Genomic DNA, 20175 nt, shown 5'->3' on the forward strand with positions numbered 1-20175 from the left:
ATTTTGGTTCCTAAATACTATAATTAAAGGTTTTGTGTAGGTTAGTAATTGTACAACTCCGTAAGAGAGAGCAAGTGAGGAAATAATAATAATAATAATGGGGATCCAGGACTCATGAAGAAGAGTGTGATCCTAGAAACGGCGCACACAGTAAGAAAAGTGATGGACTCCTAAGGATGCAGGATGCAACCCGGAACCCCACACTACAAATACCACCCAATCGGATTGGAGGACTGTGATAGACCAAAGACCAAAAAAAGAGAGAGAGAAAAAAAACTAAAATGGTGAAATGGAAAGAAAAATAGAAAAAGAAAAATGAATGTTAAAGTGAACAAAGATTTGAAAATAAGCAGCCAAGGTCTGATTTTTATAGTGACTTTCCTTTCACAGTTAAAAAATGATCTGAATGCTAACTTTAGCTAAAAGACATTGCAAGAAAATTAACATTGATTTTCCCTATACTCTGTTTTTTTTCCATCTGTCCATCCGCCTGTGGTGTTTGCGCATGGTAACACTGCGCCCCTGGCTTTAAATAATATCCTATTTCGAATATTAACGGTGTAATTCGCATACAGTAAATTATTAAAACACTTTTCAGTTGTAAATGTACACCCAGATATCCTTCTATTTACCTAAAACTCACAAAGCGTAACTATTTAAAGCCCGGGACGCAGTGTTACCATGCCAAAACACCACAGGCGGATGGACAGATGGAAAAAAACGGAGTTTAGTTATAAGCATCATCACTATGCACACCTGCTCCTGTCCGCATGCAAAAAATTTCTTCATGCACTCTCCTAACCCCGGCCACGCCCACCTCTCCCGGCCCCCAAAGAAAAAAACATCCCTGCATACAGTAATGACCGTTCCCACCTATTAAACGATGTTGCGCGCCAAATCCTCCCGTGAAGCAGTAATCCAAAATAATCCAGGAATCCCTCCTCTTCGTTCGCTGTAATCCCCCTCCACCCCCTGTCAGTCCATATCTCTCTCGACAGGGTGATCAATCTTTATTTACTGAAGTCTGACGTGAGAATTCGGACTATATGGTCCACCTTGCCAACTGTTATTAATAACTATTTTGTACTCAGGTCTGCTGCAACTTTCGCACAAAAGAAAAAATCCCGTTTGGCAGCAGAGAGAGAGAGAGAGAGAGAGAGAGAGAGAGAGAGAGAGAGAGAGAGAGAGAGAGAGAGAATTTTGACAGCGTTAAGGTAAAGCTTACTAGACGACGATATGACGAATTTTATCAGACATAACGAGTTCAAGAACCGAGAATAAAATTTTATCTGTATCCATATTCATCCCATAACCCAAACAAATAAAAACAAAAGGCAACAGGAAAAGACGACAAATAAAAGCGAATCGATTACCCACAAACACAAGCAAAGCATAACAAAAGTTCAACGTCCAATGATTAGTGGTCTATTGCATGCAGGACGACTCTACACAACAAGAAAAATAAATAAATTTGAAGAAAGCGGAAATCAACGGCAATTAAAAAAAACCAAAAAGGGAAGTATTTAAGGACTGAATGCATTCAATGACGCGAGAAAAACGGAAGTAATTAAAGGAACATGTGGTTAGTATGGGGATCGAGTCAATTCGACTTTGGTCGATCTAGTCGAACTGTCCTCTTTACCTATAGTCTGCCTGCCTTCGACTTCTACGCTGTCGTCGAAAAGGAACTCCTCAGGTTTCCGGAGTTAATGTTACGCTGTGTTACATTTGGAAACATTAAGAGTAAGGAAAGGATACTATGGGCCGATGGGATGCTGTAAAGATTCTTACGTAATGCAGTAGTCCCCTTTGGGGAGGTTAACCTAAGGTCTAAAATGCGACCCCCTATGGGAAGATTAGGTCACTTCAAAAATGTCGACCTCATATGAGGTGATTAGGTGAGGTTCTAAAATGTCGACCCCCTATGGGGAGATTAGGTAACTTAAAAAATGTAGACCCTCTATGAAGAGATTAGGTGAGGTTGTAAGATGTCGACCTCCCTACGGAGAGATTAGGTGAGGTTCTAAAATGTCGACCTCCCTACGGAGAGATTAGGTGAGGTTCTAAAATGTCGACCTCCCTACGGAGAGATTAGGTGAGGTTCTAAGATGTCGACCTCCCTACGGAGATATTAGGCGAGATTCTAAAATGTCGACCCCCTATGGGGAAATCAGGTAACTTCAAAAATGTCGACCCTCTATGAGGAGATTAGGTGAGGTTCTAAAATGTCGACCCCCCTTATGGGGAGATTAGGTGAGATTCTAAAATGTCGACATCCCTTATGGGGAGATTAGGTGAGGCTCTAAAATGTCGACCTCCCCTATGGAGAGATTAGGTGAGGTTCTAAAATGTCGACCTCCCTATGGAGAGATTAGGTGAGGTTCTAAGATGTCGACCCTCCTATGGGGAGGTAAGGTCAAGTTCTATAAAGTCGTAGCCATTATTTGTCATTTCAACCTACCGTGAAGACCTATCTTGATTTCACCTACTGTTCATCGTAATTCAGGGCCACTAAAGCGTGGTAAAATTCATGATTTGTATTTCTAAGCACTCTGACAGATTACAAAAGAGAAGCGCATATTATGGTCGTCGCTTGAACAGTATTCGGTTAGGAGGCCTGGTGGTGCAGCTCCAAGTCCTCTGTGCTAGGTCCGTGGAATGCTCCAGGACTGCTGCTCTATAGTCCCGCCCAGGTGTAAACAGGTTAAAGGAAAAAGGGAGGGGTGGGGAGGGAAAAAGTGTATGATATATAAACAACACACAGGCGTACACATGCCCACACATACACTCACACACGTATATGTACATAATACACACACACAATATATATATATATATATATATATATATATATATATATAAATATATATATATATATATCTATATACATATATATATATATATATATATATATATATAGATATTATATATATATCTTATAAATATCTATATATATATAAATAATTGTAAGTGCGAGAAAGACGTAGATAATTTAGAATGATAGACAGAATTGCCATGTAATATACTTGCAGAGAGAGAGAGAGAGAGAGAGAGAGAGATAGAGAGAGAGAGAGAGAGAGAGAATTTTGACAGCATTAAGGTAAAGCTTACTAGACGATATGACAAATTTTATCAGACAAAACGAGTTCAAGAACCGAGAATAAAATTTTATCTGCAACCATATTCATCCCATAACCCAAACAATTAAACAAAACGCATCAGGAAAAGACGACAAATAAAAGCGAATCGATTACCCACAAACACACGTAAAGCATAACAAAAGTTCAACGTCCACTGATTAGTGGTCTATTCCATACAGGACGACTCTACATAACAAGAAAAATAAATAAATTTGAAGAAAGCAGAAATCAACGGCGATTAAAAAAACCAAAAAGGGAAGCATTTAAGGGAATGAATGCAATCAATGACGCGAGAAAATCGGAAGTAATTAAAGGAACATGTGGTTAGTATGGGGATCGAGTCAATTCGACTTTGGTCGATCTAGTCGAACTGTCCTCTTTACCTATAGCCTGCCTGCCTTCGACTTCGACGCTGTCGTCGAAAAGGAACTCTTCAGGTTTCCGGAGTTAATGTTACGCTGCGTTACATTTGGAAACATTAAAAGTAAAGAAAGGATACTATGGGCCGATGGGATGCTGTAAAGATTCTTACGTAATGCACTAGTCCCCTTTGGAGAGGTTAACCTAGGCTCTAAAATGTGGACCCCCTGTGGGAAGATTAGGTAACTTCAAAAATGTCGACCAACCCCAATTGGGGAGATTAGGCGAGGTTCTAAAATGTCGACCTCCCTTATGGGGGAGATTATGTGAGGTTCTAAAATGTCGACCTCCTTATGGGAGATTAGGTGAGGTTCTAAAATGTCGACCTCCCTTATGGGGAGATTAGGTGAGGTTCTAAAATGTCGACCTCCCTTATGGGGAGATTAGGTGAGATTCTAAAATGTCGACCTCCCTTATGGCGAGATTAGGTGAGGTTCTAAAATGTCGACCTCCCTTATGGCGAGATTAGGTTGAGATTCTAAAATTTGTCGACCTCCTTATGGGAGATTACGGTGAGTTCTTAAAATGTCGACCTCCCTTATGCGAGATTAGGTGAGGTTCTAAATGTCGACCTCCCATATGGGGAGCCTTAGGTGAGGGAATCTAAAATGTCGACCTCCCTTATGGGGAATTAGGTGAAGATTCTAAAATGTCGACCTCCCTTATGGGGAGATTAGTGAGGTTCTTAAATGTCGACTCCCCTTATGGGGAGATTAGTGAGGTTCTAAAATTGTCGACCTCCAATGGGTAAATTAGGTAACTTCAAAATTGTCGACTCCCTATGGAGAGATTAGGTGAGGTTCTAAAATGTCGACCTCCCTATGGAGAGATTAGGTGAGGTTCTAAGATGTCGACCCTCCTATGGGGAGGTAAGGTCAAGTTCTATAAAGTCGTAGCCATTATTTGTCATTTCAACCTACCGTGAAGACCTATCTTGATTTCACCTACTGTTCATCGTAATTCAGGGCCACTAAAGCGTGGTAAAATTCATGATTTGTATTTCTAAGCACTCTGACAGATTACAAAAGAGAAGCGCATATTATGGTCGTCGCTTGAACAGTATTCGGTTAGGAGGCCTGGTGGTGCAGCTCCCAGTCCTCTGTGCTAGGTCCGTGGAATGCTCCAGGACTGCTGCTCTATAGTCCACCCAGGTGTAAATAAGTGTAAACAGGTTAAAGGAAAAAGGGAGGGGAGGGAAAAAGGTGTATGATAAAATACAACAAACACACAGACGTACACATGCACACATACACTCACACACGTATATGTATATGATACACACACACACAATATATATATATTATAATATATATATATTATATATATATATATATACATATATATGTATATATATGTATATATATATATATATATATATATATATATATATATATGTATTATATATATAAATAATGTAAGTGCGAGAAAGACGTAGATAATTTAGAATGATAGACAGAATTGCCATGTAATATACTTGCAGAGAGAGAGAGAGAGATAGAGAGAGAGAGAGAGAGAGAGAGAGAGAGAGAGAGAAGTACAACTAATGTCAATACTATAACATCATTAAAAAAAATCAATTTCGAGGTGGCAAAATTGCAGTGGGACCGAGGTCCAAATCTCTCCTACTGCGTCTTCAACTAATCTATTTGTTCTGGAATCTTTTAACGAAAAAAAAGTATAGCATAAAAGAATTTACAGTACAGGGGCTTCCAATATTATACTACTTATTGTGATGCAATGAAGCGCAACTTATTAAGACATAGCTTAAGTTTTTTTTTTACTGTAATTTTGGTAATTTTCGGTAAGGCGTCGTTGCATCTGGTTTGATCTAACGGTCGACAGCGTGTATTTGTGCATACAATGCACATTTATGCATAGTTATATACACAGGCATACATATACTTTACATGTATATATATTATATATATATATATATATATATATATATATATATACATATACATAATGTATTCTTATGCATATGTTCTTGTATAATATATATAGATATATATCTTATATATATATAATATTCACCATAAAAATACAGCCACAAAGATAAGAATATTGGAAATACTCCCATCAATTAAGAAAACGTAAAAAGCCAAATTTTTCAAAGCGCCACAGAGAAGACCATCTCATCCATCAAAATGAATGAAGGTCCTTTAGTAAAAAGTAATGAAAAGCATCGATGATTTTGCAGAATCCTCCCACACGAAAACCCGTTGAATGAATCACCCGAATATGGGTCCTCCCACGAAACCCAGTCCAGTCCGGTGACAGAAAAACGTAATCATAAATAAATCCCGGACCCAAGAGAACACTAAACAATATCTGATACAGTGGAGGCGGCCATCCGATTTTATCGTTTCTTCGTAGGGTTCTTTGTCAAAGCCACAGAAGAATTAGTTACAGATCATGTCGGTGTGCGCGATCATATTCGGAGGCACGAGGCGTGACAGACAGACAGACAGACAGACAGAAGCAGAGAAGCCTAAATCAACAGAACTTTTTGGAAAATAAAAGAAAATTACTTACAACAATAAGATGTAAAATTATCGTGACAATTGCAAGCAAGAATCTACCCGATATATAAAGAAAGAGTTTTCAATTAGGTTCTCACACAGACAGACAGACGTGGAAAATAAAAACATCTCTTACAACAGTAAGATGTAAAGTTATCGTGACAACTGAAAGCTAGAATCTGTAGATGTAAAGAAAGAGTTTTCAATCTGGGTCAGACAGGCAGACAGACAGACACGGAGAAGCCTAAATCACGTTATTTATTTATTTGTATATATTTTTGTGGGAGAGGCGGCGACGAATAAAATAAAAATTTCCTAGAACGTCGGAATCCAAAACATATGATTATAAGCAAGCAAGAATCTTCCTACAAATATAAAGAAAGATGTTTAAAATTGACTTAAGTGAAAGGTACCGTTGCGAGAGATCCGTGCATCTAAAAATGGTGACATTCGTAAAATATGTCTCTCATACAGTTAACCAGCTACAGTAATTCCTAATAAAAAAAAATGCACGGTTAATTTAATGTCTGGAGTTAATCGGCGTTCAGAGTTCTCATTCCCATCAATTCCACGAATTCCGAGTCTCAATACAATACTCGGAGAGGATGAGGGATTCAGATCATACATTTAACTGATAAAACTGTTTCTCTTTCTCCTACAAATTTACTGGTCACTTTTTGCTGGATACGTAGTTAACAGTAGGAACCACAATGTCCTCTTCACTTACCGAATTCTTCGCATATTTTGGGCTGCACTTGTTACCACAAAGCCTTAGATACGAATGTTTATATTTCAGAGCCAAATACTTATATTTCAGATCCAAATGCTTATATTTCAGATCCAAATGCTAATATTTCAGATCCAAATGCTTATATTTCAGATCCAAATGATAATATTTCAAATCCAAATCTTTATATTTCAAATCTAAATGCTCATATTTCAGATCCAAATGCTTATATATATTTCAGATCCAAATCCTTATATTTCAGATCCAAATGCTCATATTTCAAATCCAAATCCGTATATTTCAAAGCTAATTTCTTATATTTCAGATCCAAATGCTTATATTTCAAATCTCAATAATGCTCATATTTCAGATCCAAATGCTTATATTTCAGATCCAAATGGTTATATTTAAAATCCAAATGCTAATATTTCAAATCTCAATAATGCTCATATTTCAGATCCAAATGCTTATATTTCAGATCCAAATGCTAATATTTCAGATCCAAATGCTTATATTTCAGATCTAAATGCTTATATTTAAAATCCAAATGCTAATATTTCAGACCCAAATGCTTATATTTTAGATCCAAATGCTTATATTTCAGATCCAAATGCTTATATTTAATATCCAAATGCTAATATTTCTGATCCAAATGCTTATATTTCAGATCCAAATGCTTATATTTCAAATCCAAATGCTTATATTTCAGATCCAAATGCTTATATTCCTGATCCAAATGCTTATATTTCAGATCCAAATGATAATATTTCAAATCCAAATGCTCCTATTTCAGATCAAAATACTTATATTTCAGATCCAAACGCTTATATTTCAGATCCAAATGCTTATGTTTCAGATTCAAATGCTTATATTTCAGATCCAAATGCTTATATTTCAGATCCAAATGCTTATATTTCAGATCCAAATGCTTATATTTCAGATCCAAATGCTTATATTTCAAATCCAAATGCTTATGTTTCAAATCCAAATGCTTATATTTCAGATCCAAATGCTTATATTTCAGATCCAAATGCTTATATTTCAAATCCAAATGCTAATGTTTCAGATCCAAATGCTTATATTTCAGATCCAAATGCTTATATTTCAGATCCAAATGCTTATATTTCAAATCCAAATGCTTATATTTCAGTGGGGTAGTGCAACAAAACCAATAACTAGGCAGGAAAAGGTATAGATTAATTACAAGTTCAATTTCAGCATTATTCAATTAAAAACAGCTTTCAAGTGCTGTAACCAACGCTCGCCAAAATAATTTGAATAATTTTAAGGTATCTTTTTCAAAGCCAAAAAACAACAACAAAAAATATCATTCCATACATAACGAAGGCTATTGTGGAAAGTGCAATGCTTAAATGCATTGTGGTGTGGCATCCAACTTTCAAAACCAAACTAATAAACCTAAGTAGAAAATACAGTCCCAATAAAAGTACATTGTGTCCAGCCACTCGAACACCCTTCTCTTATTGTGGTCAGTAATCCAAAATAAACAAAGATTATGCTGTAACGATTATTAGAAAACAATGCCATTATTGCTAACTGTTGTGTAAAAATTATATCATAAAAATACTAAAATAGTCTGCAAATTTTGCAATACTAACTTTTACAGACATCACTGAGATAGTGGCAACCCTCTCTCAAAAAAAAAAAAAAAAAAAATGTTTTAATAGTGATTAAGCCAACTGCAAATTACTCTCGTTTCGTAAGTACTCCAAAAACATATTTAAACGCCTCAGATGCATTATTCCAACTATGAACAACAAAGCCAGCGTTGGTTGCCATCAAGAAATGAACTAAAACGAGAAGGGCGTATTTCAATCACCCAGCTTTACAGAACCCTTTGTTTGAGAACAAAGATGGCTAATTAAGAAAATAATGCTAACCCACTCTTGTGTAACGAATGAACTTCTCGGCAATATGGTTATCGTGTGATTACAATGATTCACTTAGTATACAGAACGGCATTTCAAAAGGCGATTAACCCATTCGGCTGTGCGGTCTTCGTCGTTCCACGCCTTAATGCACGGTTGGAGTTTTGCATCGCTGATTTTAACGGGCGCTGCTTTGTTCTGATTCCTGTATAGGTACGACCATTTCGAGCAGACATTGACGGTTGATTGTTGGTGATTTATCCGTCAATCACTGCATTCGTCGGGATAATATAACCGAGTGGCTGGCTGACCTTTTTTGTGTACGGCTAGTGTAGACGAGGTTGGTTGGTTGCATAAAGTTTAGGTGTAACACCAAGCACTGAGGCAGCAAAGGCCATCCAGCGCTTACTGTATAACTTTATGAAATTATAAGATGTGTTATATCATATAAAACAGGATTATTTCTTTGATATAATTTACTGTATTTTGAAGTGGGGCATTTTGTCCCAATAGATCTTCAAGTAGTATACTATATATGTTGGATCTTCGTTTTCTTTCGAATTTATGGCATTCCGTCAGCAGATGACGGACTGTGACCAGAGTACGGCAGTGGTCACAGTAAGGGGCCTGTCTTTCCTCGCTTTGCAACATCAAGTATTTGTGTAAAGTATGTATGTCCTATTCTTAATCCTGTTAATATGACATCTTCCCTTCTTTGACATTGTTGTCTATTCCAAGATTTTACAGATGATTTTATATGCTTTAATCTATGATTTAATTCTAGCCATTCTTTTTCCCATTTTGATTGACAGTATTCATTTATTGTTGATTTAATGTCATTTAAGGTATTTCAATTTTTTTATAATTCCTTTTTTACTTCCTTTTTGGCTTCTTTATCCACCTCCTCATTACGAAGGAACGGTTTCCTAAGGAGAAAGACAGCAGGCTGCTGGGTCTAGCGTGCAGGTGAATGAATGGTCAAGTTCTGATCAGAAACTCAGATACTACAGAACGATCTAAAGAGGAAAGAACCATTTTTACTACTTGGCAAAGCTACAGTGAAAACAATGCTTTATATTCTATTAGAGAAAATGTATGTGACTTTTTCTAAGAGACCAATGGGCGAATTCACTCGAACATAGGGAATGACGTTCTAAAAGTGTAAACTATCTCCAGTCTGGTCCATTCCTCGGCCAAGACTATAATGACCAAACGATGAAAGAGCAAAATGAGAAAACTATTATGAATTCGTGTCCTCGGGTCACTAATGCAACACATCTGTGAACTGCTATTAGCTCATTATTGCTTGATCAATAATGCAACTACAGTTTTTTTTTTTTTTACCAAAACCGCACTGTTGCTCATCCACGTATTTGAAAGTTATATTGGTAAAGCAATAAACAATGGCTACGAAAGTCTCTGGCCTGTGAATGAACGTTGAATTCATTCATTGTATTTTTGTAGCAAAATGCACAACTAATCAAAACTCTTGAAACTACAACTTATTTTCTTCCAATTTTAAGCAAAAGCTTGATGAGCGATTTGATATATATAGATTTTTGGCATTATGCCAAGCACTGGGGCAACTAAGGCCATTCAGCGCTGAAACGGAAATTGAGAGTAAAAGGTTTGAAAGTCGTTACAGGAGGAAAACCTCACAGTTGCACTATGAAGCAATTGTTAAAGAGAGGTTGGGCAGTAAGATAGAAGAAAGAGAATATGCACGGAGGTACAGTAAAAGGAATGAAAAGTATTTGCAGCTAGGGGCCGAAGGGACGCTGCAAAGAACCTTAAGTAATGCCTATATGGCACCGAATGAGGTGCACTGGCGGCACTAACCCCCTACGGAGAAAAGCTTGAGCGAAAACAACGATATGGCCGTACATTTCAACGCACGTTAATTAAAATGCAATCTTACTAATTCAATATCCACGTCAGCCGTAACAGGACCTAACAACTAACCACAATAATTTAATCACATTTCAGTTGGAATCATCCAAACACAAACACAAAAATCCTATTAATGACTCCAAGGTTTTCAAAGAATTCGAGGATAGAATAGGATATTAAAGTTAGGCCACAGGCCAAACGTTACAACTTAGGAGGTCATTCAGCGCTGAAACGGAAATTGACAGGAAGAAGGCATGAAAGGTGTAACAGGAGGAAAACCTCGAAGCAGTTGCAGTATGAATCAATTGTTAGGAGAGGGCGGAAAGTGAGATGGAAGAGAAAATAAACGGAGGTATAGCGAAAGGAAAGAAAGGGGTTTTGCAGCTAGGGGTCGAAGGGACGCTGCAAAGAACCTTAAGTAATTCCTACAGTGCACCGCATGAGGAGCACTGACGGCACTACCCTCCTATGGGGTCAAAGAATTAGAGCGGTCTATGAAATGTTATCTAAACACATAGCCAGCCAACCTCCGTATTGCAAACACAATTTTCCACTGGGAAACTGCTGGAACAAGACTAATGAGATGTTGATGATGATGGTAAAAACGGCAAGGGAATTAAGTAGTCAGTCATGTGTATGATTGAACACCTGTATGTATGTATGTATGTATGTATGTATGTATGTATGTATGTATGTATGGCGTAGTCATAAAATGTTTTATAAATTGTACATATGAGCCCTTACAAAAATACAACAGATGCCAATCACATATGGTGTACAAATGCACATCAGTTAAGTGGATATACTCTAATATGTATCGAGCGCGCACACAACTTTACGAGTGTAATATTACGAGATTTGTATGTTCATTTAACATGTGAACCCGAATTTCTCTTCAAAAGATGAACATTAAAGGTGCTTAATTGGGAAAGACATCATGTAGAACGAGGACTACACAATAAGCACACATGAAACAGTGCGAATACAGTACTCGTTTATGAATGGACAAATCAACTTATGACAAACATACAACTCCTAGTCAATAGGTATAAAAAAACGTGAAATACTGTAATGCTTCTAATCAACAGGAAAAATTTGGACTCTTCCTGAACTGGCCCACCGGAAATAACTTGGTAAGAAGTTTTCTGAGTCCCCCGCCTTGCATTGCCAGGTTTCTTACAACCAAAACATTACGCAGAAAACACTGCTAAAGAGAAAAGGCTTCCATAGCCATTAGTTTATAAAGAGAATATAAGTGACGGACACTGCACAAAGCTGCGAAAAGAAAAGTGAGAGAGAAAATGGCTCACCAATTAGTGTTGCCAATAATACCAGGAACCCCACATCCTGTCAGTGCAGTGTCGTATTCAGGACGCTGAGAAACTACAGACTGTTATTCCCAGTAGTAAAAGTTCGGCTGAGAGAGAGAGAGAGAGAGAGAGAGAGAGAGAGAGAGAGAGAGAGAGAATCTTTAATATGCTAAGGTAACTTCACACGTATTGCACTGCCAATAGTCAATAACAAAAAATAAAAATGTGAACAAATGACAATTGCACGAATTCTTATGCAAGTCCACAGCAAAACCATGTTGCGTCTTCTGCCAGAAAAGAGGCTGAAACATCCGAAATTTAACAAGAGATTCTCAACACTACGACATATTACTTCATATACATGACACACCCAAGTCAGTCGAACACCGGAGGGGGGAGGACCACATGAGTGAGTTTCCGGAATGATTAAATTTATCATTATAGATCTAAGCGGGGTTCCATGCGTTGTGGTTAGTCAGCTGAGGTAGCTTGTTACAACACACACACACACACAATATATATATATATATCTATCTATATATATATATATATATATATATATATATATATATATATATATATATATATATAATATATATATTATATGTATGTATGTCTGTATAACGTATTATCCACTACGTAGGGATGGCTCCAAAAGATGATAGCCTTTCAGATCAAAGCACTTTTCGGACTAGGTTGGCTCCAAAATGTGCTAGAATTCGGGTTTCCCATTCATCTTCGGGGTGAAGTTAAAGGACCAATACCCTTGACAAACCTGGTAGCGAGACCCATCAAAGCCGTCTAACTACCAGGGACGCAATTCACTGCTTAGGCGAAAAGTGACACAAAAGAATTTACCAAAACAGAGTCAAGAATCCAGGAGACCACTTGTGAATCGAAGCGGAGGAAAAAACGTCCTCACCAAAGGACTGCAAACAGCAAACTGCAGACTCTCTTCTTCTGACAACCAATCGAACACGCGACCCCTAGAAATACAGTATAAAGTAGATCATTTAAATTACTACTGGCCGATAAGCAGTATCAAATTAATGGCCAGACGAATCAAGTCCGTTACCCGTTTGTATCAAAGGAACTCGTCACGAATTTTGCAGCCAACGATGATGGTGGATATAAAATCTTCAAAATCAGTTTTTTTCCCTCAGAATTTGGCAGTGAATCTAAGGATGATCACGTGTATCACAAATAAAAAAAATATACACGTACAATATATATATAAATGGAAAGCATCCGCAAAAGTCGTTGTTTTAATGAACAGAAACATAAAATATTTTTGAGAATTTGTGACAATGCACGTCTTTTTTTTTTTTTACAGAGTATGCAGAATTATGGTGCAAGAGAATGAGATTGCAATCACGTAAGACCAGTTATGTAATCCGAAGGAAGCACATCGCATGCCGAAATCGGTTTTCCTGTGAATTCCGTGGAAGATCAAGAATATCTTTATTTAAATAAAAAAATAAATAAAAGTGTAACAACAGTCCCCAATCACAGTTGAACACGATTTGAGATATATTTGAGGAACCTAGACAAATAAGCCTGGCAACCTTTTCTTAATGTAAAATCATTAGCAAACCACAGCCCCTCCTAGTTGTTGGCAAGTTGGTGACATGTAACCTCAATCACTACAGTCTTAGTTCTTCTGTCGAATTTTTTCAAACAATCAAGGACTCCTTTTCCTACACGTGTATTCTCTCTTCATCAAAATGTTGGCTGACAAAAATTTAAACCACACGATGGATCGATTACTTATTACGATGACACAACCCCTGACCTGAAAAATACCGGTTCTTTTGATTAATTTATATATGGGTGTCACCAAAGCATGTTTCCACTCATACCTGTACTACCTGCCACCTACACCTGGTATATCATGACAACTTCATCGGCCCCCAAAAAACTTCGTAGGATTTTAACATCCTCTACTGCACCTGTGATTTCCATGTTGAAGGGAAGCTTTGCCTCCTAGACTTTCTCGCAAAACAAGCTGACACCCATGTGGCAACTGAATTCTACATCAAGAATCCTAATCTAGGCTTCTGCTTGAACTGGTGTACACTCAATACCCCAAGAGATATACTATAATAAACCACAAGTCATCATATTTTACTTTCGTTGGGCTCTCATCCACTGCTTCTCTGGAACTCGTCAGCGTTGCCCAGGTACAGTGGACATTTTAACAGAGAGTGAAATTAAGGTCCTCGATTTGGTTGTCCACATTATCCCCTCTCTCTGACTCACTATAACATCATGCCCTCCACGTACGTAAAAGAACATCAAACATCTGCAGGCAGAACATGCTCTATAAGATATTATACTACGTGGGATATACCTGCTAATAAAGAATAAGTCACCTAGAGCCATTAAACTTGTGATTTACTACAACTTTAACGAGATGTCAAGCAATCTTATGAAAGCTAAACCCGTCTTTCCATTGTGTGACGCACGTTAAAGAAGCAGGACTGTGTAGATCGAGCACATGAGACACTGTTACGCCCAACAAATGCACGAAGACGGAAATCTTGACCACACCTCATGAAGTAACACAAGTCCTTAAGATAATCTGACCCTGCTCATTCAGACAGTCCTTCTAAGGTCAGCTCAGATGCAACATCCTAAATATTACGTCAACCATTATAGTCATACGTAAATGTGGACTGCATCCCCATTTCTAATAATCTCTGTTGGTAGGACCACCAGTTCACAACGCTTCACTTAATCCCTGTAATATCTGAAGATACTTTGCGTAAAGGTCCATGCTGGCATGAGGCCGCTTTTGTCTATGAAAACCATTTTTTATTCACTCTTTCTAATTACTGTATCGTTATGATAATTTCCTACTACTTCTGGGTAAAACATTAAGGGCTATTGCTAACGTCATTTTATTCATTGTAAGCGTTAAATGAATAGAATTTCATATCCCAATCTTTAGCCTCTATTGAAGAATTATCCAGAAGAAAAAGAGATCATAAGAAAAGTAAAAAAAAAAGTTATTAGTGTCGCTAAATCAGCAATCGTTTTATGATTACTATCTATTACCAGTTAGGAGTAAGGGTGGTTATAGAGATAAAAAAAAAATTTGAACTTAATTACCCTTTGTCTGCCAATCAAAGGGAAGTCTTAGATAAAACAATAATTCACATGTTCGTTGCTGCTTTGTAGTCATATCGACGTAGGCGGAATAATAATAATAATAATAATAATAATAATAATAATAATAATAATATAGTGATAAAAAACAATCAGGCAAAGATCCTCTGGGACTATGGCATCAGAACGTATAGTGATAACTGCCAACAGACCAGACGCAATGTTGATTGACAAAATCAAGAAGAAAGTATCACTCATTGATGCCGCAACACCATGGGACACCAGAGTAGATGAGAAAGAAAGATATGTATCAAGACCTGAACATAGAAATATATAAGAAAGATATGGGATGTGCCAGTGAAAATTGTACCCATAATCATAGGAACACTAGGCACGATCCCAAGATCCCTGAAAAGGAACCTGGAAAAACTAGAAGCCGAGGTAGCTCCAGGACTCATGCAGAAGAGTGTGCTCCTAGAAACAGCGAATATAGTGAGAAAATTAATGGACTCCTAAGGAGACAGGATGCTACCCGGAACCCCACACTATAGATACCATACAGGATGACCGAGATAGAAAGAAGTAATAAAAAGTACGTTCAAGTAAAGAAAGCTATAATAATAATAATCAATTTAATCAAACAATACTCAAAGTAGCATGAATCTTAAAATGGAGAAACAAATCCACAATTACGTAAGTGTACAAATATATATTATATAACTCTCTCTCTCTCTGTACAGAGAGCTTTCGAGAATTTGCATGATCCTTTTTCCAATTAAAGCAAGAACAATTATTAAAAAAACAAAATGGAAATTCAGTCAACTTTTTCAAATTAACTAACGAAATGACACGAACACCACAAAGCCAAAAGGCACGAGTTGAATTCTAACGCAAAGTGTTAAAAATAAAAAGTGTTGCAAGAGGCCGACAGGTGTTGTTCATTAAGGGCTAAAGGTGTATAAACACAGGAAAAATGCAAACCAATTCGGAGCAAAAACCCAATCACAAACAGAAGCTCGCGAACATAAAAAGCACCTGTCAAATTTGTTTGCGTGAAACAAGCACAGAAATTCTAAAATAAATTTGTGTTCTTTACATTCAGGTTCACCAGCATTTGCTTTCTGAAATGCTTGAAAGTATTTCTCTCTCTCTCTCTCTCTGTCTCTCTCTCTCTCTCTCTCTCTCTCTCTCTCTCTCTCTCTCTCTCTCTCTCTCTCTCTCTCTCTCTTTTGTTTTGTTTGTTGAAGCATTGAAAATATACCGTCCTTTCAAGAATTCTATTCATATGTAACGCTCACTTTCTCTGTTGATTTCTAAAATGAATGTGAAAATGTTTCAATAAATATTAGTTTTCGCGCTTTTAATATCCATCTACTTGAGTATCCTAATATTTGCTAATATACCTTAAAAGTTAATTAATTCCTTATATTTACCTTATATCAAATACTTTCGAACTCTCAATCTCACGTTTCATTTCATAAAATATGTCCCTTCGCTTTAGGTCATCTTTTGCCTAACGTATATTCCTCAACATTAAAATTCTTGGCATTTAACGCATTCGAGAATTTACGTCGATTTGATAAATGCTCACAATGTTAGTTGGCGTTTTCAACGCTTCTCTTTGAATCTGCATACTTGATTTGTGTAACGGAGTTATCTTGAATCTTCAATAAACGTATAAATATGCAACACTACTTAAGAAATTGTAAGGGTATAACGTGAATAAATATGTTGTGTGCCATGCATGCCAGCATAACCCACTCAAAAGCGAGGAACTTCAGTAATCACATCAATTCATCTGCCAGAAAAGGTTATGTCGATTCAAGTAAAACTTGTCATATGAAAAGGAAAATTTATCGCCCACCAGGCCTCCTTTGTGAAGGAATGACACAACCTCCTATCAGACTTCCTCTACAAATAATGATTGAATTTAGAATGGAATGGAATGAAATATAGAATTTATGCCAAAGGCCAAGCGGTGCGGCCCATAAGGTTTGAAAGGTGTATCAGGAGGAAAACTTCGCAGTGGCACAGAAACAAATGTTAAGAAAGTTAGATAGCAGGATGGAAGAAAGCGAATCTGAATGGAGGTACAGTCAAAGGAATGAAAGGGGTTGCAGCTAGGGACCGAAGGAACGCTGCAAAGAACCTTGAATAATGCCTACAGTGCACCGCGTGAGGTTTCGAAAACCTACTGTGACCGTCTAAGGAGTTTCAGTCTCTGAAGCCAGGAGTGGCTGGGCACTCCACCAGCAAGACCGACCTTGCTCCAGAAAAGTGACAATTTTAAATCTCCCAAAATTTAATAATTTGTTGCCCCATCTTTTGGTAAAATTATTGCAAATGTCAATGCAAACTTTGTATAACCCAGCTTACATGCAACCAAAACAGACGAGAAACGTGAACCAAAGACACCCTCCCTGCACACTCACACACGCATACTATATATATATATATATATATATATATATAATATATATATATGATATATATATATATATATATATATATATAGTATAGTGTATATGTGTATACATGTATGTGCAGGTATATATATATATACGTGTATATATATATATATATATATATATATATATATATATATATATATATATATACACCGGTACATATACATATACAGTACATACATATTAAATAAACTTCTCAGAAGAGTATTACCTGGGACAAGAAAGGGAGGATATGTTACAAAATAAATAAATCAGTATGCGGAATGAAAGGTTAAGGATCACAAGTTTTGAAATAAATTAATAAAAAAATTCTTTACAATATTCACGACCTGGACTTCAAAGGATTTTCGTGGGAGTGGGATCTTAACACCATCATTGAATAGTGTCCGTCTTTGTGGCAAGATGCGTCACCGCCTCCAAATAAAAAAGTACTAAACGATCAGAATGAAAAGCACACTGCATATGCTTTTACGTCCAGATTGAAATATATACATCAGGAGAAAGTAAAATCCGTGGAACAGTCTAATCTCTGTCAACGTATCCACGCATGAGTTTAAACGGCGTTCCATTTCATCCTTATTTCTGATTACGATAGCTGGTTTTATTTCATTCCGTGGATCTCAAGCCCTACGACTTGAGGGGTAATGATATTTAGTCTTGTTCATGCCTGTACGGTACAACGGGCTTATACTGAAAATGCCGCAAAGGTGGATACATAACGGGTTTAAACCCCTGGGGATAAAGATAAACACAAAATCATAAAAAAACACATCTATTATAAAAAAGGATGTGATAGGCCTGCCTCTTGGATAACGTAGAATGACGCCAGTTGTGGGAAAAACTGAGGTGACACAGGAACAAGGGAGGCCACGTTATCCTATTTCTAATTTTATTTTCATAATATCGTGTAATTCATTACAATTAGGACGAAGGCATTGGCGAGACATACATATTCTAATAATCTCTAGGTAAGCCAGGTTAAATTAGAAATTACTATTACCATTATTCGAGGGTCCAGTACACACTGAATCATTAGGCTTATATCGTACAAATTGCATTCGGTCTTGTATATTAGTAATTAATTTGTAGTTTACCATTATTTCCTGTCAGTTATGTAAGATACGAATATGGTACTTAGGCCTAGGTACTAAATTGCCCCCAACCGATTCTTTTCTGATGAGGCCTAGTCTTATTCCGCCTAAATAATAATAATAACAGTAATGTTAATAATTAATAATAATAATAATAATAAAATTAAAATACTGTTCCTGATAAGAAACATTATTGCATTGTATCATCGTCAGCATAAAACTAGTCCAGTGTTAAATCTGATCTAAATAGCTCTACGATATAGTACTATGCCTAGGCCTAGCTGTTACTGAAGGCTATTTGTAGTTAGGCTACTCTGCATACCGTAGGCCTACATATATGAAACAAGAAGTGCATAAACTAGCCTAATAAATAAACAATCTTAGCTTAGGTTGATAACTTATAGAATGAACAGAACTAACAGCACTGAACACTCACCAGCAGTTTCATCAAAAGTGCAGTTTGACGTCACGCGGTTCCGAAAGCTTACAAAATATAGTTTTCCCCTCACCACCACTATAAAAAAACAAAACACTGGCCACAAGAAAAGCCGAGTAAAAACCCGCAGGCGATTAATAAATCACATGGTTCCTTATTATATTAATCCAGTCAAAGAGTTAGATCTCTGTCACTGATGCGGCCGGACGAAACTCGTATACCTTGTCTTTACGAACTCTCAGTACTTACTAAAGCATCTGGCGCTACCTTGAACCTCACCTGTTACGAGCTGAGAAGACGAGGAACGGTTGCCAGGTATGGTTTTATCAAATATCCACTTGTCGCTTCTATTTAGTGGATCATGAAGCATATATCTTAAAGAATGAATAGTTCAGCTTTATGTTCACTTATTGGGAAAAACAATTTAATATCATAGAGCATGTAATCTGTATATAAGATACCAGCATTGCTTTGTCTTTTGATAGATGGCAACGATACTCGGATTATCTTTCATAAACAATTATTTTTCGAATTACCTATTTGGGAATTTAGTTGCTAATACTTCAATGTAAATAATTGTGATTGGAAGTTTATCATTTTATTCCTAACGGCAATTCCTGATGATGATCACGTTAAAATTGATCATAGTGACTTTGAAATGTTCTTATTATCTCTGAACTAAAGTAAAAGTAAAAAACTCCATCTCATATTTTACAAAATAGTTCCGATGCTCTCACATACCTTCATTTGTTTGATGTAAATCATAATGAATAATAAACTCTGGAATATAATGTTACAACTAATATCAGATTTCGAGGGCAACTCAAGCAATATCTTCTGCAAATACTATATAATCTATATATATATATATATATATATATATATAGTATATATATATATCATTTATATATATATATATATATATATATATATATATATATATATATATATCTATATATATATATACGGGTCCGCCAATGAATCGGGAAGATTTTAAAAATTAATTAGTTATTGAAAAGATAGATTTTAACAACTTTATTATATATAAATGGAATCTACATTCTTTATCATTTTTTTAAAATGAAGAAGCAATACTATTTTTTAAAAATTACTCCTTTCAAATGGGTACCATTAGTGGCATGGCATTCTTGGAGTCGGACGTAAAAGTTCTCCA

The 20175-nt window shown here is 36.6% G+C and overlaps 2 protein-coding genes across 2 annotated transcripts in view; one reads left to right on the top strand and one right to left on the bottom strand.

Moving 5' to 3' along the window:
* The window catches only part of LOC135209936 (proline-rich P65 protein-like), a 38116-nt gene extending 30149 nt beyond the window's left edge, over positions 1–7967 (top strand). Inside the window, exon 2 of the mRNA XM_064242668.1 lies at positions 7477–7967. Within this exon, the coding sequence (XP_064098738.1) occupies positions 7477–7967 (491 nt within the window). The remainder of the gene's footprint in view (positions 1–7476) is intronic.
* The window catches only part of LOC135210059 (uncharacterized), a 113202-nt gene extending 93971 nt beyond the window's left edge, over positions 1–19231 (bottom strand). Inside the window, exon 1 of the mRNA XM_064242852.1 lies at positions 19002–19231. The gene's annotated coding sequence lies outside the window, so the exon portion shown is untranslated. The remainder of the gene's footprint in view (positions 1–19001) is intronic.
* Between the last annotated feature and the right edge of the window lie 944 nt (positions 19232–20175).

This window comes from Macrobrachium nipponense, chromosome 39 (genome assembly GCF_015104395.2).
Source record: "Macrobrachium nipponense isolate FS-2020 chromosome 39, ASM1510439v2, whole genome shotgun sequence".
In the NCBI taxonomy this organism is placed as follows: Eukaryota; Metazoa; Arthropoda; class Malacostraca; order Decapoda; family Palaemonidae; genus Macrobrachium; species Macrobrachium nipponense.